The sequence below is a fragment of the Phyllostomus hastatus genome, unplaced genomic scaffold, assembly GCF_019186645.2.
Source record: "Phyllostomus hastatus isolate PE091 unplaced genomic scaffold, TTU_PhHast_1.1 phas_contig_147, whole genome shotgun sequence".
Classification (NCBI taxonomy): domain Eukaryota; kingdom Metazoa; phylum Chordata; class Mammalia; order Chiroptera; family Phyllostomidae; genus Phyllostomus; species Phyllostomus hastatus.
The window spans coordinates 5606393-5630383 of NW_025333603.1; the positions used below are offsets into that span (position 1 = coordinate 5606393).

The 23991-nt window shown below is 56.1% G+C and overlaps 1 protein-coding gene across 10 annotated transcripts in view; it reads left to right on the forward strand.

Moving 5' to 3' along the window:
- LRP8 (LDL receptor related protein 8) overlaps positions 1 to 23991 on the forward strand; it is a 72543-nt gene that overhangs the window by 40584 nt on the left and 7968 nt on the right. For 2 of the 10 annotated variants that reach the window (XM_045857589.1, XM_045857622.1), the window contains exons 4-18: positions 1400 to 1528; positions 4651 to 5031; positions 6143 to 6265; positions 7035 to 7157; positions 9065 to 9103; positions 10334 to 10453; positions 10525 to 10650; positions 13883 to 14057; positions 16109 to 16336; positions 17233 to 17351; positions 17598 to 17737; positions 19140 to 19281; positions 20253 to 20405; positions 21304 to 21528; positions 23345 to 23413. In XM_045857589.1, the coding sequence (XP_045713545.1) occupies positions 1400 to 1528; positions 4651 to 5031; positions 6143 to 6265; positions 7035 to 7157; positions 9065 to 9103; positions 10334 to 10453; positions 10525 to 10650; positions 13883 to 14057; positions 16109 to 16336; positions 17233 to 17351; positions 17598 to 17737; positions 19140 to 19281; positions 20253 to 20405; positions 21304 to 21528; positions 23345 to 23413 (2292 nt within the window). The remainder of the gene's footprint in view (positions 1 to 1399; positions 1529 to 4650; positions 5032 to 6142; positions 6266 to 7034; positions 7158 to 9064; positions 9104 to 10333; positions 10454 to 10524; positions 10651 to 13882; positions 14058 to 16108; positions 16337 to 17232; positions 17352 to 17597; positions 17738 to 19139; positions 19282 to 20252; positions 20406 to 21303; positions 21529 to 23344; positions 23414 to 23991) is intronic. The other 8 variants (XM_045857614.1, XM_045857630.1, XM_045857653.1 and 5 more) reach the window with 6 other exon arrangements.

Genomic DNA, 23991 nt, shown 5'->3' on the forward strand with positions numbered 1-23991 from the left:
TGGAGACCTGGACTCAGACTCCTGTCCCCACCCATCTTGTCTCTGCCCTTTTCCCCGTCCCTTAGGGCCTGTCCTCCCAGCTACGGAAGAGAGTGAACTGGTCTGAGATCAGAAAGAGCTGAGGGTCAGGCGACAGTCACCCACCACCATCAGGTGCGGTGGACTCTGCCCAGGCTCTGGCCTCGGATGCAGCTGACTCTGAGTCCTCACTCCGTTCTCACCCGGCCGCTGTGTGACTTCCCGCCGGGTCTGCGCACAGCAGTGCTCTGTAGATGCCTACTGAGACAGTGCAGCAGTCCTCATCCGGTACGCTGTGGGCTAAGTGTCACTCGTGCCCACTGGGCTGGGAGTTCTAAGTCCTTCCAGACATTAACTTAGGCATCATAACAATCCTATGAGGTAAGGAATAGTTTTACCCCCACTCTATTGGCACAGAGATAAGGATTGTTAGCTAAGCTAGACAGCCAGTGACTGACTGAGCTAGGATTTGAACCCAGGCAGCAAAGCTCCAGAGCCCATGCCCTCGGGCTCCGTGCTGGAGGCCATAAGATAATCCTCACCCTGCCGAGTCATCGTGAAGACTGAGACTGTGCCCGGCACGTCCCAGAGACCATTGTGTTCAGGCCTCTTGTACACCCTGAAAGGCAGTCAGGAGCCAACCACCAAGGTCTCGGATGCCTCTGCCTTGGCTGGGTCTGTCACATGGGTCACCCTGAGTTGCTCCGGGAGAGCGCCGTCTGCAGCCCTGATCAGGGTCCTCATTCTTTCTTCCGAATTGCGAATCAGCCCTGGGGCTTCAGGCCCCTGATTGAGTGAGTCTCTGATCGCGGCTGCAGTAATTATAGCTGTGAGTCCCACGGGGCCCTGCCACTCCGAGGCTGCTGCGCAGCCGGCTCGCACCATCGCCAGGAGAGGGACTTGGGGAGGGGTGGGTCGTGCCGGGGGAGCTTCTGAGGCCATGTCGAACCCTTCAAATGTACGTGTTCGGATCCTGGAGTCACTGATCCGGAAGGCAAACCGAGGCCCTCATGGGCACATCTCACTCAGGGACACACAGCTGGGAAATGACAGACATGCATGCAAGGCATGGCAACTTCATGTTGCCGGAGCTTAAAGGGGAGGTTTAAAGGGGTGGGGGTGGGGCTGGTGTGGCAGGCAGGGGTTGACCGGATCTAAGAGGCTTGAGTGCCAGGGACGAAGGGGGCAGGAAGGGGAATTAGACAGGGCAGCGGTGGAGTCGGTTAGAGAGTCCAGAAAGTCTTAGGGGCAGACAGGCTTCTCAGATGAAGAAACTTGACACAGGGAACAGGAAGGCTTTGATGGATTCCCAGGGCCTCAGGCCAGGTGGCTGGGGCCAGGCAGTAGGACTGGTTGGCACCATGCCCTGTGTCCTCCACAGCAAAACAGGTGTGTCCTGCAGAGAAGCTGAGCTGTGGACCCACCAGCCACAAGTGTGTGCCCGCCTCGTGGCGCTGTGACGGGGAGAAGGACTGCGAGAGCGGAGCGGACGAGGCTGGCTGTGCCACCTGTGAGTCAGGGTCAGACCCCCAGGGTCTGCCCAGCATGGTCAGGCAGCCGGGGGTCGGGGAGGGGGGAGGGGGGTGGGGCTTGGTCAGTGGAGAGGAAAGGGTGGTGATCAGGACACTAGGAATGGCCAGGCACTTTGGAGACATTTTCTTCTTTCATCCTCACAACCACTTCACAGGCAGCCATTATCATTCCCATCTTGTGGGTGAGGAAACTGAGGCTCAGACAAGCGAGGAAAAGTGCCTAAGCCTGAGTGAAGGCACTGAGATTCAAATTCAAGTCTGGACAGCAAAGCAAATGAGTTTTTGCCATGCCTGACATTTGCTCATCCATTCCATATGTCTCCACTGATCTCTGAGCAAGGGCAAGGAGAACAGACGGGGCCATAGCAAGACCTGGGGGTGGCCTGGACCGGGGTACTGGCAGTGTCAGGGGCAGGCGGGGGGATGGGAGTGGGAAGAAGATGGCAGATTCCTGAGGTGTGAAGGACTGTTGCTGAAATCTCAGAGTTGAGGGCAAATGGCACAGAGTGGAGAAGACATTCCCAGCGGCCGTGGCAGGGACAGATGGAGGTGGTCACTGGGACAGTTCCACATCACTGAGCTTCAAGCACAGGATTATCTCCATCCCAGAGAGCAGGCCAGCAGGTCCTAGGCCAGTGGGGAGCGTGGCTGAGCCACACTCGTCTTAATTTGACGGACACCTACTGTGTGCAAGGCCTGAGCCAGGCTCTGGAAAGGCCTACACAGTCCTCCCCCTGGGAACTCATAATTAATGGGGGAGAAAGACTGGCTGTTGATAACTAGGCTGTGAGGCTGGGCTGAGATACAGGCGGTCACCCCGGAGCTATCCAGGCACTTGCCCATCACTGCCTTCCTCCCCACTTCCACCAACTTCTGTATTTGCATGTTACCCATCACCCCTCCTGGCCCAGGGAAAATGCCATCTCCTCTGGAGGCTTCTGAGTCACAGCACTCTTAAGATTCTAAGGCTGGAGTTTGGATGTGTCTGAAGCCAGAAGCAGCTGGGTGTGCGGAAAGACCCTGGCTGGGGCCAGCCGATTCCAAGCCCCAGGGATGGCATCAGCTCTTTTCTTCAGCTGGATAATTTTGTGGGGCCTCAGCACCAATGAGAATGCTCTCCCCTCCTCACCCCCATAACAGGTGTTTCCTCGGTCGTGAAGGCCATCGGCCACTATTGCAGGGGGTGGGAACAGTGCCAACCAGGGCATGTGGCAGCAGGAACGTTCCCTGTTAACTATAGCAGACAGGGGTGTTAGGAGGTTTCCGTGGGCTTTTCCGCGACAGGTCCCAGCCACCTGGGCAAAGCACAAACAGTGCTCCCCTCCTCCATGCTCAGAGTTAATGACGTTTGTGCATGCTGTGAGTGGGGTCTCTGGGCACAGGCCTGAGAATATAGATCTCAAAGTTGCTGTCAGCTTCAGAACCTTACAGAGAATGCAGCAGAAAGAAGCACGTCCTTTCACAACTCTGAACACAGTGAGTCCTCTCTTTCTGGACATGTATTGCTGAGTCTGGTCAGGGAGGAGGGGAGCTAATCGAGGCATCAGCATAGTCTTGAGGGGCAGACATCACAGGGTTGTGTGCCTTTCCCACCAATGCCTCAACATCCCAAAAGCCCAGAAGGGGAAAAACGCAGCTGTCATAAACTTGACAGACCTGTCGGTAACACATGGCATGAGCTGCCTACATTGTGAAACTGAAGACATCATTCTTTTTTCTGTTCAATAACATGAAAAAAATGACATTTTTTTCCATCAGAAAATAAAAACACAGACTCTTGGCGCCCCCACGTGGAGAAGGCTGGTGCTGTCACCTCCACGTTACCTTGGGCCACAGCCTTGCCCCCACCTTAGCCCCTGGGCATGTTCTTGGCCTCTGTGTAAGGAACCAAGGGAGGGGGGAGGTAAGGAGGGAGCTGCTCTGGAAATAGTTCGTACTCCAGGAGAAAACCAGGAAGCTGGGAGGAGTCAGAATAGGAAGGAAGAGCCCCAAACCTGACTTGTTTCCCTTGTTAGCCTGGACTGTGTGACCCTGGGAAAATTGCTCCCCTCTCTGGGCCTCAGGTTCCCATCTGTAAACTGGAAGTTGGGCTGGTGATCTCCAAGGCCCACAGGAAAGGGAAGCCCAGGACACCAGGCAGGGTCAGTGACCTGTGCCGTTAACTACTGCACATCCCTAAATCAGTCCTCATGCCCAGCCGAGTCCAGCACTCATTCACAATCCACCCACCCACTGAAAAGAGCTCTATGCCAGGCCCTCCGAACAACGCTGGGTTGATCTCAGAGCCAGTCCCTATGCAATGTAATCTGGTCACTGGGCAGATGGAGGAGGATACCAGATCCAAATACCTGAGCATGGTGTGAAAGGCACCCCACAGGAGAGTAGAGGTGGAGGGAGGCTTCTCAAGCTGGTGAGCATGCAGTGTGTGACGAAAGAGGACTTTGGACCCTTGACAGACGAGAGAGCTCATCAGTATAAAGTGTAGACAGTGGTGGGCAAGAGTTGTGGACCCGGCAGATGGAATAGCTTGAGCCAAGGCCCAGAGGTGGAAACGTGTGCAAATGGTCTAGTGTGACTGAAACCAGGGTGTGTGCAAGAATGAAGTAGGTAAAGGGACAGGGCAGCAGCTCTATGCCAGGGGGCTTGGATGCCAGTCCACAGGACTGACATAGATGGTAGGTGCCAGCAAATGGGAGGATGGGGAGGAGCCTGAGCCTCGCTGTTCAGGAACAGCCCCAGGCCTCCTTCCCCGGAAGAGTCAGTGTCCTGTTACATTTCATTCCCTACGAACATCACCAAGTCCTTTGAGACAGGCGGTGCTCTGCTGCTTTAGACTCCTAGTGCCACGCTCCCCCTGGCAGCAGGACAGGAATCCCCACTCCCAGTGAGGCTGGGGAGGCTCAGGGAGGGCGAGTATGTTGCCCAAGGTCACCCCCTATGACCCTAGCAGGACTGGACTGGATGCCCTGTTTGCTGTTCCCGATGGCATGTCTACCAGTCAGCCCCCCAGAGGTGAGGGTCCGGGCCCCTGAAGCGGACCTGCGGGTCGGGTCGCTGGGAATGGGGTCCGGCGGGCCGACCGGCTCTCTGTCCCGCGCAGTGTGCGCCCCTCACGAGTTCCAGTGCAGCAACCGCTCGTGCCTGGCCGCTGTGTTCGTGTGCGATGGCGACGACGACTGTGGCGACGGCAGCGACGAGCGCGGCTGCTCCGGGCCGGCCTGCGGGCCCCGCGAGTTCCGCTGCGGCGGCGAGGGTGGCGCCTGCATCCCCGAACGCTGGGTCTGCGACCGCCAGTTCGACTGCGAGGACCGCTCGGACGAGGCGGCCGAGCTCTGCGGCCGCGCCGGTCCCGGGGCCACGTCCACGCCCGCCGCCTGCGCTGCCGCCCAGTTCCCCTGCCGCAGCGGCGAGTGTGTGCACCTGGGCTGGCGCTGCGACGGCGACCACGACTGCAAGGACAAGTCGGATGAGGCCGACTGCCGTAAGCCCCGCCCCTCCATAACGTCTGCCCCGCGGCGGAGGCGCCGGGCGTCTGCCAGGCGTGTCTGGTGCCTGGCTCTCCTTTCCTGCCCGTGTAACCCTGTTTCACTGTGGCGGAGACCAAGCTCGGTGAAAGCGAAGTGGCTACTCAGCTGCAGAGCTGAGGCCTAAGTACAAGGTCAAGGGTCTTTGGCTGTACCTGTGTCCCTGGATGATGCCCTCGCTGTCATACCTCCCACCCCACCCCCTGTGCTTTTCAGCCCCAGTCACCCACTAGCTCCATCTCAGGGAGACCTTGGTACACCCAGGAACATGTGCCACCCTCCTACCGCAGAGCCTGCTCATCCTTCAAGGCCCCTCCCAGAATCCTCCGACCTTCCCAGCTGGGCTGGGTCTGTCCCCCTGGGCTCCCGCAGGTCCCAAAGCTGCCCTCTCTTAACAGCCCTGTTATGCTACCCTCTGTATTCCTCAACCCATCTCTGCACCCTTGATCTCCTAGAGCAGCGGTCCCCAACCTTTTTTGGCACCAGGGACTGGTTTCATGGAAGACAATTTTTCCGAGGAGGTTGTGGGGGTGGGGGGTGGACAACAGGCAGAGTTCAGGCGGTAGTGCGGCCCTGCAGCCGTTTCTCAACAGGCCAGGGACCTGGACTGTGACGGGGGTGGGAATCTCTGTCCTAGAGGATGGGGAAGCTCTTAGCAGTCTCTGCGTTCCCAAGCCTGGCAAGCAGGGCACATAGTGTGTGTTTAGGAAGCGTTTGCTAAAGGGATGAAGACATTAAAAGATGAGCATTGAGACTAAAAAGGCCACGTGTCCTCTCTGGAGGGGTAGCCCTGGGGAGACGCAGTGGACGGAAAAACAGGAGACCTGAGTTTTAGTCCTGGCTCTGCCAGCCAGAGTGCTGTGTGACCCTAGGTGAGGCTTTCCCCCTCTCTGAGCTTCAGTCTCCCCTATCTGTATACTGGACGTGCCTCGGTCAGGTGTCCTTCAGGAACTCCCAAGCTCAGCCACTGCTCCTGTTCTTTCCAGGGGTGGATGTGGGGTGGGGGGCAGGAGAACTGTTCCAAGGCCATGTTGGGTCTGACCCTCTCTACTTGGCTCCTCCTTGCAGCACTGGGGACCTGTCGTGGGGATGAATTCCGGTGTGGGGATGGGACCTGTGTCCCTTCAATCAAGCGCTGCAACGAGGAACAGGACTGTCCGGATGGGAGTGATGAAGCTGGCTGCCTAAAGGGTGCGTGTGGTCAGAGGCCAAGGGGCAGCATCCTCCACGAGAAGCCCGACCTCTCCCCAAACTCGGGCAGAGAGAGCAGAGTTGGAAGCTGCCTGCCCCTGGTCCCTGTGGGGCACCATTCCCCAGAGCATCACTTGCCCCAGGACACCCGTATCCCCTCCCTGGGGCCCTAGTGGCACCAGAACTGGGTTTTTAAGGACTTTACAAAGGCTGGAAGAAGCCTCGGGGACATAAAAGGGCACTGCAGGAAGTCCCACCCCCAGCATTTGTCCACGCCCAAGGCTCCAAGTTCCCAGACTAGGCAGAGCTGAGTCATCTTTCCCAGGGAGCCCCCTTAATTTGCAGATGGCTCTTCCAGTCATCACCCCTGCAGGAGCAGGGACCCTGACCTACTGGTCTTCTGGGGAAATGTGCAGTGAGGCTGCGTCCCCTCTCCAGGGCCCCGGCACATAGGTCTCCCTCAGGAGGTGGTCGGTCCAGCCCCCAGGGTCTCTGTTGAGCTGCCGCTTTTCCCTCCCAGGGCCCTGGTACTACCATATCAGATGCAGACCCCCAGCCCTGCCCAGCTGGCTGATCTTGGGCATCCTGGTCATCCCTGGGTCCCGTCCTCCTGGGAGCAGAGCTCCTACCAGCCTTGCAGACGCTGTCTGTCCTGGGCCACCGTCTGGAGACGCTGGGGCTGGAGCTCCGCTCACCTTCCATGGGCCCGCCCAGCCCTCCCTGCTGATTGTCTCACGGGCGCTGTCCACTCTCTTGTCTGGCCCGACAGAACCGACATGTGAGGGCCCCCGCAGATTTCAGTGTAAGAGTGGAGAGTGCGTGGACGGCGGGAAAGTGTGTGATTCTCAGAGGGACTGCCGGGACTGGTCGGATGAGCCTCTGAAAGAGTGTGGTACAGTACCTGTCTGCATCCTCCTGCTGGACTAACCCTCCCTCCCTGCCTCCTCCCGGCAGCCAAGCCCGGGCCCTCGCCTGCCCCTCGGCACACCTTCTGCCCTGACCCTCTCTCTCTGGACTCTCATGCTGTCCTGGGGCCTCTGACAGAGCTCTCTGCCTTTGGGCCTCTTGTCCCGAATATCTACAAACAAGGCCTTTCCTTTCCAGCCCATATGTTCAAAAATGATGCTTCGTATCACAAACCCAGCCTCTGCTCCTTTCACATCAGACCTCTGAGCGTGTGCTCACTCTGGAACCTTCTCTCTTACTCAGTGTTTCTGCCCTGCTGACCTAGCCAGGACCCTGGACCCCCCTACAGGAGGGAGAGGTGGGAATAGCAGGCAGGTGGCCCATTGAGGTACGTGCCAAGGCCACCTGGCTCAGGTGAGAGGAGGACAGGATCGGCCACAGAGGGTAGTGTCATCCTGAGCCCCGAGGAGCTTGGACTTCTTGGGACCCAGACTTATAGGTCGGACGTGAGTAAGGAGCGGGAGACGGTCGTCCTGGCGGCTGGAGCTGGCAGGGCGGGTTCCTGGCTGAGAAGAACAGGAGAATCTGGGCCATAGGTGGGGTGGGCCTCCCAGAGAACATGCAGAAAATGCAGTGTGGGCTCTAGGAACATTCATGTCTGAGGTCGGGGGTTTAGACAGGGAATTCCTGGGAGGACAGAGCCCAGGCCAAGCCCTCCTTCCCTCCCTCCCTCCTTTCCTGGCAGACGTGTTTTCACCCTGCACCTCCCCTCCAGGGCACTCAGAGGAGCTTCAGGCTCTGGAACGCCATAAGAATGGCATGTTTCTGCCCCGAGGGCTTGGAGGATTTTTAAATTGATTTTGAAAGGAGGAGTAGCTGGGTGAAGGCCACTCCACCTGCACTTGAGCTTGCAGATTCACACCCCAAGGCGCTTCGGAGAGAAGCCCTAGAAGAAGGAACCTGTGGAAAAGAGGATAGGGAAGCAGGAGCAACTGAGCCCAGCCCCACCCCACCCCGCCCAGACTTGGAGTCAGCAGGGACTACTAACCCATTCGACTCTCTTCTCTCTCATCTTTCGCACGACTCCCCCAAGAGAAGTGTGTGCGCATGTGTCTGTGTCTGTGCTGGCGAGAGGCCAGTGTCTGCATCCGGGGCTCCTTCTCTGAGTCAGGCAAGGGAATCACGTCACATGTCTCCGTGTGTGCTCCCACGTCCACGTGAATGTCTGTGGAGCCCACGGGCCTGTCCGTGCCTCTGCACGTAAGCTGGTGTGTGTGTGCATGCAGACGTGCGCATGTGCTGGGAAAGTGATGCTGCCCCTTCCTTCCGTGGGGGACCACCTGCTCCTCTCCTCCCCTGCAGGTCCCCCAGAAGAATCACCTCCAGGCTAGATAGAACTGGGAAGGCCCAGAGATTCCCCTTCATCCCCCACCCCGGTGCTGCCCTTGTAGGGGAGGGTTGACGGGGAGAGACAGGTCCAGACCCACCACTCATTCTCTCCCTGACCACCTCAGCCCTGGAGGACTCTGTGCTCTCCCTTGTCCCCATCCCGAGCCGTCCTACACCTGCCATTGCATCAGTGCTCAGAAAATACCAGTGCTGAGTTGCTGTACTTGCAAAGGCAGAGGGAGGAAGTGAGTGGATGCATGAATAAGGCAGGGAGTGAGGGGTAAACAGATGAATGGACAGAGCTGAGGGCATGACATGGATGGGGGAAGTCAGGGAGGGCTTGGAGTGACACAAGGACCTCTGGAGGTGATGCCCCACAGAGAGCACCCCAGAGGTACCATGGCTCGGCCCGTGCCAAGGGGCTGGGCCTTCCGGGGCTGGGCCTGGTTGAGTCATCTCCAGGCCTCCCCAAGTTATAAGATTGCTTTGGTCTTCTTCTTTCAGTTATGCCAACATCCCGGGGAAACAGGAGGAGGCCCAGGGGTAAAAGGGAACATTCCCTAAGCATGGCTCAGGCTGGAGGTGGGGCACCCACCGCTGTGCATGGCCTGGGGTAGGCAGCTCAGACCAGCTGTTTGCATGGCCATGGCTGGCTCAGCGCAGCTCTGCTTGGCTTGGCTGGAGTGGTAGTGCATGAGCCCGGAGGGCAGAGGGGTGGTGCAGCACCTTCCCTTGGCTTGCAGAATTAACGTTCTGTGATTCTAAAGCTCAGAAGATGCTGTGAAAACTTGGTGAGCCTTGGTCCTGGCCTCTCTGGCCTCCACTGGGACCCTGCCAGAAGGTGATGAGGGAGCAGATGACGGGGGAACCAGATGACATCCTAGAATCCCTCGTCCTTTGCCAGCAGTTGGTGATCCGGGACCAGGCCTGGGACTAAGTATAGGAATAGAAAGGTTCTGAGGAAAAGTGAAAAAATCCGTCATAGATAATGGGAGGAGAGAATCAATTTAGCGACAGCTCAGTGCAGGAAAAGGCCTGGAAGTCTTAGGTAACCACCAGCTCAGTCGGGGGAAGACTGTTTGGACTCCCGTGTGGTGGCCGGGCTCAGGGCTCTGTCCAGAGTGGGACAGGGGCAAATGGGGTATGTCCAGAAACAGGTACTGATGGGTAGGGGGTCAGAAGTCAGTGCTTCAGGAGGTTCTGAAGGAGCCATTAGACCCTGGTGGACCCCACGCAGCAGAGCTGAGAGGGGAGCAGAAACTGCAGGGAGGCTGACCCTGTGAGGAGGAGCTTTTTTCCAGGTGGAGCCAGCGCCTAGGGAGGGAAGTGGGCTTCCAAGGCCGGAGATGCTGGCGCAGGGGCGTCTCAGAAGGGATTGCCAGGAAAGCTCGCAGGTTAGACGTGGTACAAACAGGATCATTCAACTCTGAGGTCATGAGGAAGGAGGAGCTGGGAGAAACTTGTTTGTGAAAGGAAAAACCTTAAGCAGCCAAGCTGCCTCCAGCCTGGCAGTGGATAGAGCCCTGGCCCAGGAGGCAAAGGACCTGAGTTCTGGTTCCACTCTGTCCTTGTCTGTGTGTCTGTCCTTGAGCAAGGACCTGTCCCTCTTTGACCCACCTCTCGCCCAGTCACCTGGTTAATGAGGCTGAGGCTCATCAAAGCCACAGAGCATCCCGGCTCTATGGGAGTCCCGCCACCCTGAGTCTCTGCTTCAGCTCTGGCTCCCACCCCAGGCTGGGCTCTGGGACCCTCAGGAGCCCGTGTCCCTTCCAGGGTTGAATGAGTGTCTGCACAACAATGGCGGCTGCTCCCACATCTGCACTGACCTCAAGATCGGCTTTGAGTGCACCTGCCCCGCGGGCTACCGGCTCCTGGACCAGAAGACCTGTGGCGGTGAGACCCGCCCCTCTCGCCCCTAGGCAGAAGCAGACCCTCCTGCCAGTTCTGACTTCTCCTCCCCACAGACGTTGACGAGTGCGAGGACCCCGATGCCTGCAGCCAAATCTGTGTCAATTACAAGGGCTACTTTAAGTGCGAGTGCCACCCTGGCTACGAGATGGACACACTGACCAAGAACTGCAAGGCTGTCGGTATGGACACCCCACAGTGTTGGAGGGGGGGAAGCTCAGGGTGCACAGAAAACAGTGTGCTTCCATGTACATGAGGAGTGGCTGTGCACACGCAGTGCTCAGAGTGGACATCACACCCCACGCACACTGCGCTGCACTCTGCCACCTGCGTGGACCCTGTGTGGAGCCACCGGTCCCGCCCACGGAAACCGCGCTCTCACAGCACACAACATGTAGACAGGCTGGACCACGCAGACCACACACAGCACAGGCAGCCCACACAACGAGCCTGGCACCTGCAGACCTAACCTGGGCCAGTTCAGCCAACTGAATTCACTCCCTTTGCCCTGGACACCTGTAGTTGCTGTGGGCGTGGATGCAGCAGCAGGCAGAACAGACACAAATCCTTGTCTGCCCTCATGGGACTTATATCCCAGTGGGTGAGACGGACAAGAAAGCAGATAAATAAATAAAATACAGTGCATGACAGATGGTAATAAGGGTTAAGGAGAAATACAAGGCCGGGAAGGAAAGGGGGAAGTCCAGGAGGGCAGTGGGTTACAGTTTTAGACAGAGTGGTCGGGGAAGCCCTCCCCTTTATGGGAAGGTGACACCTGAGAGGAAGCAGTGGACCCTGTGTTCATCCACAGGATCGGCAACAGGCTTAGGAACGGAAGTGCTAAGGCCCAAAGGTAGGAGCGCACCTGGTTTCCAATAACAGTGAGAAGCCAGTGCAGCCGGAGCCAGGAGAAAAGAAGATAAGTCAGAGAGGTGACTCGGGGCAGATGGCAAAGGTCTTCCAGACCGCTGGGAGGGCTGACTCTCGATCCCGCTCTGAACCGGGGGGAGCCATCGAGGGTTTTGAGTAGAGGAGGGACGTGGGCTGTCCTACATTTTAACTGGCTCCACGGCTGCTGCGTTGAGAGCAGGCTGCAGGGAGCAAGGGAGGAAGCAGCGAAGCCACATAAGAGGTTTTGGCAGTGACCCAGAAGAGGCACTGGTGCCTCGGGGACACGAGAGGTGGAAGGGCTGGATGGCTTTTGAAAGTCAGGACTTACTTTGGAGCAACAGGGTTTACTTATAGGTTAAATGTGGCTTGTGAGAGAAAAGATAGAGCCAAAGATAATGATTCCAGGGTTTTTTGCCAAGCAGCTGGAAGAACAGGATTGCTGTTTCTGGAGCTGGGAGAGATGGTGAGAAAAGCAGGTTTGGGGACTATTAGGTTGATTTGGACATGTTACGTTTAAGAAAACCAGACATCTAGTAGACAGGCGGGTTCACCAGCTTGGAGTTCAGATGGACAAATGCAGTGCACACTGTATGTCGATTATAACACTACAGCAGCCGCAGTAACTGACATGTAGCCTACAAACCCCCAAAACACCACCCGAACTGCACAATATACAATACATACATAAGCACATCGCATGGAACATGCAGTATGTTCTTACGCCCACGTGAGACACATACAACATGGACTATATACGTGTAGTGGAGACAACACACAACTGCCCATGTAGACACGAAACCCCCACAGGTGAACATCTGAAGTGCAGCTAGGTGCTCTTCCCCGGGCGCTTGCCCGGCCTGTCTTTCAGGTGTGCATCTCCTAAACTCCAAGGGTCCTCACAAGACTCGCAGCCAGGGAGCAGTGGGCAGCCTCAGCTCGTGCCGGGCTAGCCCCTGGCCCTGTCTCCAAGGCTCCATTTTCTCTGACTCCCCAGTAAGCTGACCAAAGCCCCACCTGGGCTCTCTCCTGTTGCTCCTTGTATCCTAGACCCTCCTTATTTTACTGTCCCCAGCTTTAACAAATACACTCTCCAAATAAACAAAAGTGCAGCTAAACAAAAACTAGAATCACACACATTGGCTTCCTGCCACAGTCACAGCTCTCAGGTATACCGCCTGAAGGTGTCCTGTAGCCCATCTCCTGCCTTCAGGAAGGTACGGTGTCATCGCCCTCATTTTGGGAAGAGGAAAACCACACAGCTTGTCGGTGGCATAGCTGGGCCTCGAAGCCAGCTTCCCCCTTTCTCCTTCCAGCACTCGGCCCCCCATTTTTCTGTGCTCTCTGTTTGTACCATGCCTTCCCTGTCACCCCAGCCCTGCCTTTGAAATAGTCTCCACCGTTACACACAGGTCACACACCCGGCCCCACATGGCTCGGTGCTGGTCCCACCCAGCCTCTGGGGAACACGTTAGCCCGGCACAGATGCACAGTGACAGGAACCAGGTGGCCTGCAGACGTGCCAGCTGGAAACAAGGAGAGGGGGCACGGACAGCTCCAGGAACGGGCCTTGCCACCTGGACAGTGCGGGTGCCGGGAGTGGCCTGCCGCAGCTGAAAACAGGCTGGGTCTCACAGTCTGTGTCAAGCACCAGGCCCGGACAGGCCTGTGGCTCAGTGCCCCCCCGTAGGCAGTGTAGCCAGGATGTCTAGGTCACTGGCGGTCTTCCTAAAATCTAATCTTAAGTCTTTGCATGGGTTTAGTGTGTACATGGGCAGTTGTGTGTTGTCCCCAGTGCACACATGTAATCTGTGTCATATGTGACACGCATCCCACCCCTGCTATTGCTGCAGAATCAAGTGCAAACTCTTCACCCAGCTCACAGGACCCGTACGGTGAGGCCCCTGCCAGCCTCTGCTCTGTCCCCAAACACACGCTGCACAGACTAAAGACTCACTTCCCTTGAGTCTCAGCCCCGCCGTGGTGTCTCCTCCACACTGGAGCCTCAGCCTTCTCTCGGAAACACCTCGTGCTCATCTTGCCCCTTCTCGAACTGTTGCCGTGGAGCCCTGAGCAGGGGAGGTGGCAGCTGCTCGGGACAAAGGCCTTCTAGGTAGAGGGGACGACTTGAGCAAAGGCCCCGAGGCAGCAGAGGTCTGCCACGGCTAGGTAACGACAGGTACCCTGGTGGCTGGAATCCTCAGAGGGTGAATGCTGAGGCTGACGGGGAGCCTGGGGTCACACTGCCTTCGGTGCAGACCTGAGGAGGAGATGGGGAGTCCTAAAAGATCATGGGGGTAGTTTGTGTAGTAAAAAAATGAAAAATCCTTTGGTTGTGCGTGGTGCTTGTGCACCGTGCTTTTTGTAGCCTTTATTCCACCCGCTCTTCTGACCTGTGAGGTAGGGATCCTCACTTCTGTTCTACAGGAAAATGAGGCGTCACCCGGCAAACCAGTGGCAGGGCGGTGGTCTCCACACCCCCGCCCCTGCACTGACCCTCTCCCTCTCAACCTCCCTGCATGGCAGCTGGCAGAAGCCCGTCCCTGATCTTCACCAACCGGCATGAAGTGCGGAGGATAGACCTGGTGAAGCGGGACTACTCGCGCCTCATCCCCATGCTCAAGAATGTCGTGGCGCTGGACGTCGAAGTTGCCACCAATCGCATCTACTGGTGTGACCTCTCTTACCGCAAGATCTACAGGTGAGCGGCGGCAGGTGCCTGTCACCCAGGCCTTGGAGGGGGGACGGTGGAAGAGGAAGAGAGGAAGAGTGGCCTCTCAGCCTCTTCTGCCCCTGGAATTCCCTGGAACAGAGTTGGGGCTTAGGAAGGGACGCAGAGTCACAGTGGCTGTGGACCTGCCGGGACTTCAGCCGAGGGGCTGGTCTAGGCTGCGGGCTCTGCTGGGAAAGCAGCTTTGAGCTCCACACACCTGACCTCTGGCGGCCTACTGGGGCCGCGCAAGACACAGGAAACGTGCAGTCAGGGCAGAAAGGAAGAAGTCCCGGCTTTGGAGAAGACTTCCAAACCAGCTCACGTGTCTGTGAGTTGGGTCCTGAGGACTCACAGTTGACTCAGACTGCCTAGAGGATTCCACTCATAATACAGTGACGTCCTTGTGAGGACAATGAGGGGGAAGTACAGAGGAGGCCTCTGACCCAACCTGAGGGGCCAGGGAAGTCTTTTGGGGTGAAACAGCCCCTGTCCAGCCCTTCACTGGGTCTGTGACACCACAGTCGGGGGACTGTGGCTCTCAGGAAGTCTCCTCACGCCCACAGCCCTCCCTAAGTTTTTCTCAGTACCCCAGCCTGCCCCCTTGGGCAGCCATGGTCTTTCTGTGTCCTGCTATCCACCCACTTAGCAGACCTGCCAGTGACCAGGCCCTGGGGAGACTGTTGGAAGAATGACGGAATGGATGAGTGGGTGGGTGGACAGACAGACAGATGGATAGATGGATAGGAAAAAACAAATATACCACGTGCTACTCACTGAAAACTCAGTGTCTCGCCCCCCACCCCTGACACACAGAGCTGTACTCAGCTCACAGTGACCCACAGGAACCACTCGAGCAGTACCTGCCCCACAGTCGTCACTGAAGGAGGCAGGGTCGCATGACAGACCAGATGTGGGAAGTCCAAACGAACTCCCACGTTCTTTTGGGGGGTTTTAGGTTCTGGCTTGGGAGGGAGGTTTTGTGAACAGTGGTGCTGTTCTCCGAGGTGGGAGCTGTGGAGGAGAAACAGCAGTGGGTTGGGTGGTCCAGCTGCTGGCTGCAGGGAGGGGAGGGGAGGGGAGGAGTTTTGGATGCATTGAGTTTAAGGTGTCCGTGGGACACTGAGGGGAGCCGGTTGGCTTTACAGCCTGGAGCTTAAGAGAGTTGTCGGGACGGGAGAGTCAGAGTGATAGATGGCAGTGGCCACTGTGGAACTAACTGCCCAGAGAGAGGTCATGGGGAGAAAGAAAACCTTGGGAAAAACAGCATTTGGGAGACAGCAAGTCCTGTTAATGTTGCCCCGAGTGTCTACTGTACTTTCAGCCCATTCTCTCCACCCCACTGGCGTAGCCTCCCTGCAGACCCTCGTTACCTCTCACCTGAGTGCAGTGAACAGCCTCCCCACCGGTCTCCCTGCCTTCAGTCCCTCCCCTTCCAATCCGTCTCACAGTCCACAGGTGCCACAGCTACCTAACGTGCCTGTCTGACCGTGTCCTCTTCCTCTTTAGTCACCTGCGCCAGGGCAAACCCCAGCTCCTCAGCAGGGCCTGCAGAGTGCAGGCGACATGGCCCCTTCCCATACTCTCTCCCAGCCTCCCAGCCCACCGCCCTGTGGCGTACCTCACCTCCCTCAGTGTCCCACACCTCCGGCGTTTGCACACACTGTCCTCTGCTTTCTGTTCTTTGCGTGCCCAGTGCACCAGTCCTTCTGCAACCCTGCAGGGTGATGTCATCCCCGTTTCTCTGCTGCTAGAGCCCCAAATACTTTCCATGCTCACATTATACTGTAATCATCTGGCTATAAATTTCTATCCCCCATTAAACTGAGCTCCGCTGGGCCAGAGGCTGTGGCCGATTCAAGCCTATATGCCTACCCCGGTGGCCTGGGGATGTGTTGAATAGAAATGAGCCAATTCAGAGCCAAGTCCTCTAAAATCCATCGCCATGGCCAAGAGGGAAGAGAGGAGAAGGGTGCACAGGAAGCTCCACAGGGACACGTGGGCAGGACACTTGCCCCATGGCCAGCTCTGGTTGCTCCTAGCGCCTACATGGACAAGGCCAGCGACCCGGCGGAGCAGGAGGTCCTCATCGACGAGCAGCTGCACTCTCCGGAGGGCCTGGCGGTGGACTGGGTCCACCAGCACATCTACTGGACGGACTCGGGCAACAAGACCATCTCCGTGGCCACCGTCGATGGCAGCCGCCGCTGCACTCTTTTCAGCCATGACCTCAGTGAACCCCGGGCCATCGCCGTTGACCCCCTGCGAGGGTGAGTGCTTTTACCCAGAACTTCCCTCTACCCCACTGGCAGACATGTGAGGACTTTTATGGCAGTCCTCACATGTCTGCCATAAAAGTTGTCTTAGGGCTTTGGGAGGCCCCAAGCCCCGCAGCCCATTAACCCCCAGCCAAGGGTTCTTGGGGCTTCAGTCGCCAGGGTTCTCCCAGGCTCTGCCACTCACTCATCCTCCCAGAGAAGGAGAGCGTCTCAGAGCACAGCCTGGCAGAGCGCCTGGGGCAGGAGGTCCGTGCTGAGGCTGCTCACACACTTCCGAACACAGGGGCCCATTTCCTCTCCTGTGGCCTGTTTCCTCTGGGACAGTTCTGCCCATTAGAAAGTACTTTTTTATTGTTGTTTGTTTGTTTTCTCATATTCCCAAATCTGCCTCCCTTTGACTTCCTCCATAGTCCTAATGTAAGTACATGAGGTGAAAGCATTCAGCCCAGTGCCTGGCACGTAGTAAGTACTCAACGAATGTTTAGCAAAAAGGAAGAGGAGCCCCAGACAGTTGTAGCTGTGTGACCCTGGCACCGGGGTCACTTCCTTCTCTGTCGACTGGAAAAGTAGGAAGAGGGTGACAAGGGCCTTTCCCACCCTGGCCTGCTGGGGCTCCAGCCGGAGCTGCTGGAAGTGGGAGAAGGGCTCCCAGACCCGCCAGCGGAGGCCACTGGACACAGGGAATACAGACTGCCCAAGACTCAGATGAGGGGAAGGCTGAAGCGCCTGCTGACTCTAAGGTTTGATGGCTCCACTGGGTTTCAGAGGACTTCGCAGCCCCTGCTAAGCATAATCTTCAACATTCAGTGGCTCCGTGAGCCCCTGTGATCCAGACCCCCCCGTCATGTGCTTGACAGGAAGCCCTGGTGGGTCCTTCTCTCTTTCAGGTTCATGTACTGGTCTGACTGGGGGTACCAGGCCAAGATCGAGAAGTCTGGGCTCAATGGTGTGGACCGGCAGACACTGGTGTCAGACAGTATCGAGTGGCCCAATGGAATCACCCTGGGTGAGCCCTCTGCCTCCCTGAGCCTGGGGGCTGTTCCGGCACCTGGTCCTGACCGCCGTCCTGAGCCCCCGGGTCTTGTGTCTGCATCCCCCTTGTAGCGCCAGCGCCCATATTTGCTGGTGGCCACCCCTGCATGGCCTCCATCTGAGGCCCGGCCCAGAGATGTGGGCAGGGGGAGGTACAGAGGAGCAGAGATCCAGGCTGTGGTCCCAGCCCGGGTCCCCTGTCCCCTTCATCCTCTCCAAGACTTGCTGAACCAGCGTTTGTACTGGGTGGACTCCAAACTGCACCAGCTGTCCAGCATCGACTTCAGCGGAGGCAACAGGAAGATGCTGATTTCCTCCCCGGACTTTCTGAGCCACCCTTTTGGGATAGCTGTGTTTGAGGTGAGCCCCGAGAGGGGAGGCATGGCCCCATCAGGAAGGCGGAGCCCAGAAAAGGTTTATTCAGATAGAATAACACCCCCAAGAGTTTTCCAAATGGAAACGAAGGGACGGGGAGGCCAGCTGATGGGTTGGTGCGCACCGTGTGTGCTGCCTCCGCGCAGAGGCTCTGCGGCCGTCGTTCGCCTGGCAGCCTTCCGGCGCGCCCTTCCCAGACCGTTCTCCCAGAGCGCTGCTCAGAGGTAAGCTGCTGGACTGTGTCCATTTCCCCTCGGAATGCCCAGCACCCCACTCGTAGACAGCAGGTACCCAGTAAAGGGAGGGAGGATGAAAGGATCTCCATTTCCTTAGAATCATTTATTGTTGGGAATGGCCTGAGAGATGCTATTCAACTGAGCACACTTTTACTGACACTTCCTGGACCCTGGGGTCGTAGAAGGGAACCAGACATTATCCCAGTTTTTGAGAAGATCCCAGGAGGGTGAGAATGAAGACCCTCCCGTGTTCTGACCCTAACAACCTTTCTCCTTGGGAAATGAGGAAGCAAGAACCAACCAAGGTCTCAGACACCTGCCTCTTCCCCCAAACTAACGGCCACCAAGGGGAGGGAAGGCAAAGGGACAGTGGTCTGTGGCAGACACTGGCAATGTTTGCTAAGATCGATATCACACAGCAATGCTCTGAATTTATGGGCAAAGCCCCACCTGCAAGTTCAGCCCCCACTTCAAATGACAGGTGTATTCAGACGTGTGTATATGCTTATGCATATGTGTGGCATGTACATGTAAAGTTTGTGTGTGTGTTTGTGTGTACACATGAATGCATTTAAGAGTCCATTCCTGTACATGCTGGTGCTTGTGCATGTAAATACGTATACCAATACTGGGACAAGTGCTTATTTAGGGACAAGTGTGCCTTTGTGTGTACGTGAGCATGTGGCAGTGTGTCCAGATCATGCATGAGGCTGCACAGCTGTACCTGTCAATGTGAATGTGTCCCCAGATGAACACCCAGGCTTATATGGACTCGCCACTGGATGCAGGGAATAGTCCTCAGTAGCTCCCAAATCCCCACCAGTCTTGGTCCGGGGCACCAGTTATGGTAACAAGTGTTAGAGACCCAAACTTAGGTTTGTGCTGGGCTCCAGGAAGCAGGCCTAGTCAGGCATTAATGAGCAGCCTCCAGGCCAAAGCACAAAATCACCAAAGAGCTCTCAGAGAGAGGAGGGACCCAGAGCACGTGGCACAGATCAGAGGCCGAGAGCCCCACTGTGAGCCTGTGTGTGAGGGCGAACAGGGGGAGATGGCAGGGCCGCTCTCCTGGCTGTGGTTTGGGCCCACGCCCTCAGACCGAGGCCGTGGAGTTAAGGCTCCAGGCCGCCCATCCTCTGCATCTGTACCCGCAGGACAAGGTGTTCTGGACGGACCTGGAGAACGAGGCCATTTTCAGTGCAAATCGGCTCAATGGCCTGGAAATCTCCATCCTAGCTGAGAACCTCAATAACCCACATGACATTGTCGTCTTCCATGAGCTGAAGCAGCCGAGAGGTGAGCCTTCCTGGCCTCAGGCCCCCTGCCTGTGTCCTCTCCCTCCGAGAGGCAGGCTGGCTCACGTCCGTGGGGCAGTGTCTCAGCGCCCCCAGGAACAACGGCAGCGGCCCCCTCCTCGGCAGAGTGCTCTGCTGTCATGTATTTCATCTCCTTTTGCCTCAAGCAAGCTCTTGGTGAAATAGTCCTGGGTATAAAAAATATATATATAAATGCCCTATTTTTGCCAGTCCCACGGAGTGTGGGTCGGTATCATTGTTCTCATTTGACTGTTGAGGAGACTGTGGTTCGGAGAGGTGAAGTAGTGCTAGCAGGTGGCAGAACTGAGCTCTGATTTGGTTTCCAGAGCTGCTCCTGCCATGAGGAGCACACTGCTTCTCATCTAGTATTTGTGTCCATCTGAGAGTAGCGTAAACTAATATATCCTGTGACCAAAGAGTGAGTCAGTTTGTCGGTTAGGAATAGAAGCCAGGAACCTACACTACTTGGTTGTCCCCCCTTCTAGCACCAGGGTGCACTGAGTCTGACTGTCACTGAGGGGGCGCTGCCAGGGTGAAGGTGGGAAAACACAGGGGGGTGAGGAGACGGGGCTGCTGCCTTTCTCTAAATCTAGAAATGTAAATAGGAAAGAGAAGTGGTGGGTGGCATAGGGGAAAAACATGGATTTTGGAGTCTAAAGCACCTCAATTTAAATTGTCTCCAAAATTATTAGCAGTACAGTTTTGATAAGTTTTTTCTCCTTGTGAGCCTGGGCCTCTTTTATCTGTCAGTCTGGGGCATACTGCCTACCTTCAAGAGGTGATATCAGGATTGAGTGAAAGTAGGGATAAAGCACCAGGTACAGTGCTAGAAGGTGCCCGATAAAAGCAGTAGAAAGCTTTTTGGGAGGGGCGTCATCCTCTGGAGGAGGGCAGACCTGGCCGGTCCCATCTGCGCCCCATCTTTCTCTCTGTCCCCCTCCCTCCCATTAGCTGCCGACGCCTGCGAGCTGACCGCCCAGCCCAATGGAGGCTGCGAGTACCTGTGCCTTCCTGCTCCTCAGATCTCCGGGCACTCTCCCAAGTACACGTGTGCCTGTCCTGACACCATGTGGCTGGGCCCGGACATGAAGAGGTGCTACCAAGGTGAGCGGCCCCGCCGGCGCGGGGGGAGGCCCCTGGCCACGCCGGACCCCATCCTGCTGAAACCCTCCCTTGGCTTCTCGGACACTGTGCGCTCCTGGTCTCCCTCCGTCTGCCTTGGCTTCCGGTTGCCTTTGCATGCTCCTCTTCTCTTGCGTCCTTGAATGCTGGTGTCCCCCAGGGTCCTTCCAGGGCTTTCCTCTTCTCACTCCCCCCAACAATGCACATATGCAGGCAACATTTTTCATTCATGTTCAGGGACTCTCTGGAACCCCCTGAAGACTTCAAATTAAGAGCCCTTGACCCCACAGCTTTATTTGCCATGTACGCGCACATGAGGGTGCATACGAGCTCCCCACTTTCTTGCCCAGAACTTAACACACTGCGCAGAAGCCCTTTTGTGACGTGACTGGCACTAATAGTTAGCACTTCAACCACATAAATTTATATTTTTCTCCAGTCTTGATGCAGGGCCAAGGCCTTTGCTTTGAGTCTAAGTCTGCTGTGTCATTTATGATTTCCAGATCCAATTGTTTAAAATGAAACAAGACTTTAAACCTAATGGTATAACAGTATGTGTGTAAAATCCTTCTAGATGTGTATGACTTCCCCTCCTCCCAGGCTTTTACAGTGGTCTTGTCCAGATCTGGTTCTACAGCATTGCTTTAATCATTCACCCTGATCAGATGAGCATGCGGTGTAATCACAGACACGGCACCTGGGACACAGCTAAAGAAAAGACCATAGCTCCTTTGGGAGGACTCGGGAAGGCTTTTCAGAGGTGGCCTTTGAGCTGAGCCATGAGGATAAGTTCCTAAATAGAATCCATAGAGGCAATAATTCAGGCACCAAAGCAATAGAATTCTCTGTCCAAGTGACCTCCATGGTATTTCCCCTCCAGCACCTCAATCTACCTCAACCACGACGTTAGCCTCTACCATGACGAGGACAGTGTCCGACTCCGCAAGAGCCCCGGGGACCCCCGCCCACAGCCCCACGGACCAGAACCACAGCACCGAGAAACCAAGCCTGGCAGCTGCCGTCCCAAGCTCTGTTAACGCCCCCAGGGCTTCCAGCATTGGCCCCTCCACCCCAAGCCCTGCAACCAGCAACCACTCCCAGCACTGTAAGGAAATGAGTTCTGCCTTCTTTCATGACACAGGGAGCCAGCAGGGGGGACTGTGTGGGGAGGAATGTTGGTATCTCTGAGGAGGAAGCAAAGGGAGGTGGGGGGCCCACCTGCAATATAAGAGTCTTAGTGCCCCTAATTTACAGAGGGTCTTGAAGGAAGCTACCTTCTTACCTCTGAGCCTCAGTTTCCCCACCTACAAAGTGGGATAATAATAACCCTTCTCCTGCCTGCTTCACGAGATACCCACAAGAGTCAAAGGAGACGGGGGAAACAGGAGTGCTCACACACACAGCCTCTGCCGCCCCGGGTGTGTGTCTGTGTGTCACATGCTATGACATGTATACGAGGGAGTGTCCCTTAGATCTGGAAACTTCAGCAGCTCTGCTCTCAGTTCTCAGCACCCTCAGTAGGTTCCTCAGATGATAACATCCATAAATAGTCTGCTTGTGCCTCTTTCCAAACCCTGGGATAAAAGTAATTAAGTTCACCACTTATTAAATCATCAGAAGCAGTAATTATCACTGCCAGGAAAGTTCTGTTTCATTAACCAGCAAATACCTTTTTAATTGAGTTACCTGCCAAGGGGAGTTTATTTAAGAGGCTAAACTTTCCTGTACACGTGTGGCCCAGAAACCCAGCAGCTCTGCAGCCCCTTTCTAACCGGGCCTGTCCTCCCAGTAGAAGCTGGACATGCAGAGTTGAGCACTTCCCCAGAAGCTGGGAGAGGCAGGTGGGACATGTGTGAATTCCAGTTCCTCTCGTCCAGGGCCGAGCCCCTGACCAGGAGTTCCTGCTGGCTTCATCACGCTCTGGGGCGCTTGGGGCCTGAGAGGGAAACCAGGGCATTGCCACAGTAAGCTTTGTAAGCAGTGAAGCTCTTTTCTGCCCTTAATAATTAGTCTCCTGCCCTGACTGGTGTGGTTCAGTGGACTGAGTGCTGGCCTGTGAACCAAAGGGTCACCGGTTTGATTCCCAGTTGAGGCACATGCCTGGGCTGCAGGCCAGGTCCCAGTAGGGCCTGGACGAGAGGCAACCACACACTGGTATTTCTCTCCTCCTCTTTCTCACTCTCTTCCCCTCTCTCTAAAAATAAATAAATAAAATCTTTTTTAAAAAGAAAAAGAATAAGAAAAAGAATAATTAGGCTCCCTTAGAATAACTTGGAGACACAGGTTCACTGAGAGGATGGTATCGGGGCCACTGCCAGGGGCAGCCCTCTCCCCTCTGGGAGCGAAAGTAGATGCTAGTCTCCTTACACCTCAGAGGGCTGTCGTGAGGGTGCATGGGACAAATGCCTCTCAACTACAAAGTGCCCTGCAAACGTTACAGTGAAGATGGTTGTGAGAGTGAAAAAGATAAAACGACAGGCTTTTTAAAGACTACAGTTCACTTTCGAAGCACTTTTCAGTTTAGAATGTGCTTTTATATACCCCGTACCCCACTCCCTGCCCTCTGTGAACTGAGCAAGGCTGTGTCAGGCACTGTGCTGAGTATGCCTTTGACATAAACCATCTCATTTCATCTTTGCAGTATCCCTAGGATATTAGGGATAGGAGGTAGGTAATACTATCCCCAATATAAAGAAATATGTTTATAATATATAATAACTTGCCCAATGTCACACAAGTAGGGAGTAGTAGAGCTGGACTTGAACCCAGGAAGTCTGACCCAGGAGCCTGTACTCTCGACTCCACTACACAATGTTGTGTCCATTTTAGTTACTTCTTAAAATTAAACTGGTAATGCAGACGGACAGATGGACCACCAGAAACAAGAGAGACATCATCCTGCGAATGTTTGTATCTTGCAGATGGGAACGAAGGCGGCAAGATGGGCTCAACAGTCACCGCCGCCGTCGTCGGGGTCCTTGTGCCCATGGGTGAGTGTGGCCCCAGATCGCCGGGCAGAGGGGGGGCCCGCCCAGGCCTGGGGGAAAGCTCTCGAAGGGCAGAGCACTTAGCTCGCTGACCTTAAAATCTGCCCTGGCAGCCTTCCTGCCCACCTCCCAGTCCTGATTTAATTTGGCTTCTTAGCTTGGCACACGGGGCCCTTTAGGACCGGGCTCCAGGCAACCGTCTGCATGCCAGCCACGTAAGGCTGAGCTGCAGGCTTCGTGGAACAGCGGTGGCATCTCCCGCGCTCGCCCCTTCCCCCGGTTCCCAGCAGTGTCTGGCGCCTGGGAGGAAGTCAAATGTTTGTTGAATTAATGAGTAGAGCCTCCTACCATTGCTTCAGCCATGCCATCCTGCGTTCTTTCTGCCCGGTCTTCCACAGACATTTATCAGGCCACTACCATGTACCAGACTCTGTGATAAGGGGAGGGGAGGTGGCTAAAAATGGGTGACATGGTTCCTGTCCTCCAAGTTTATAGTCTTGTTGGAGAGACAAACTTAACACAGATATTTGGGTTATGGCACGGTAAGCCTTAAAATTAAGCCACACGTGGTTCAGTGGAAG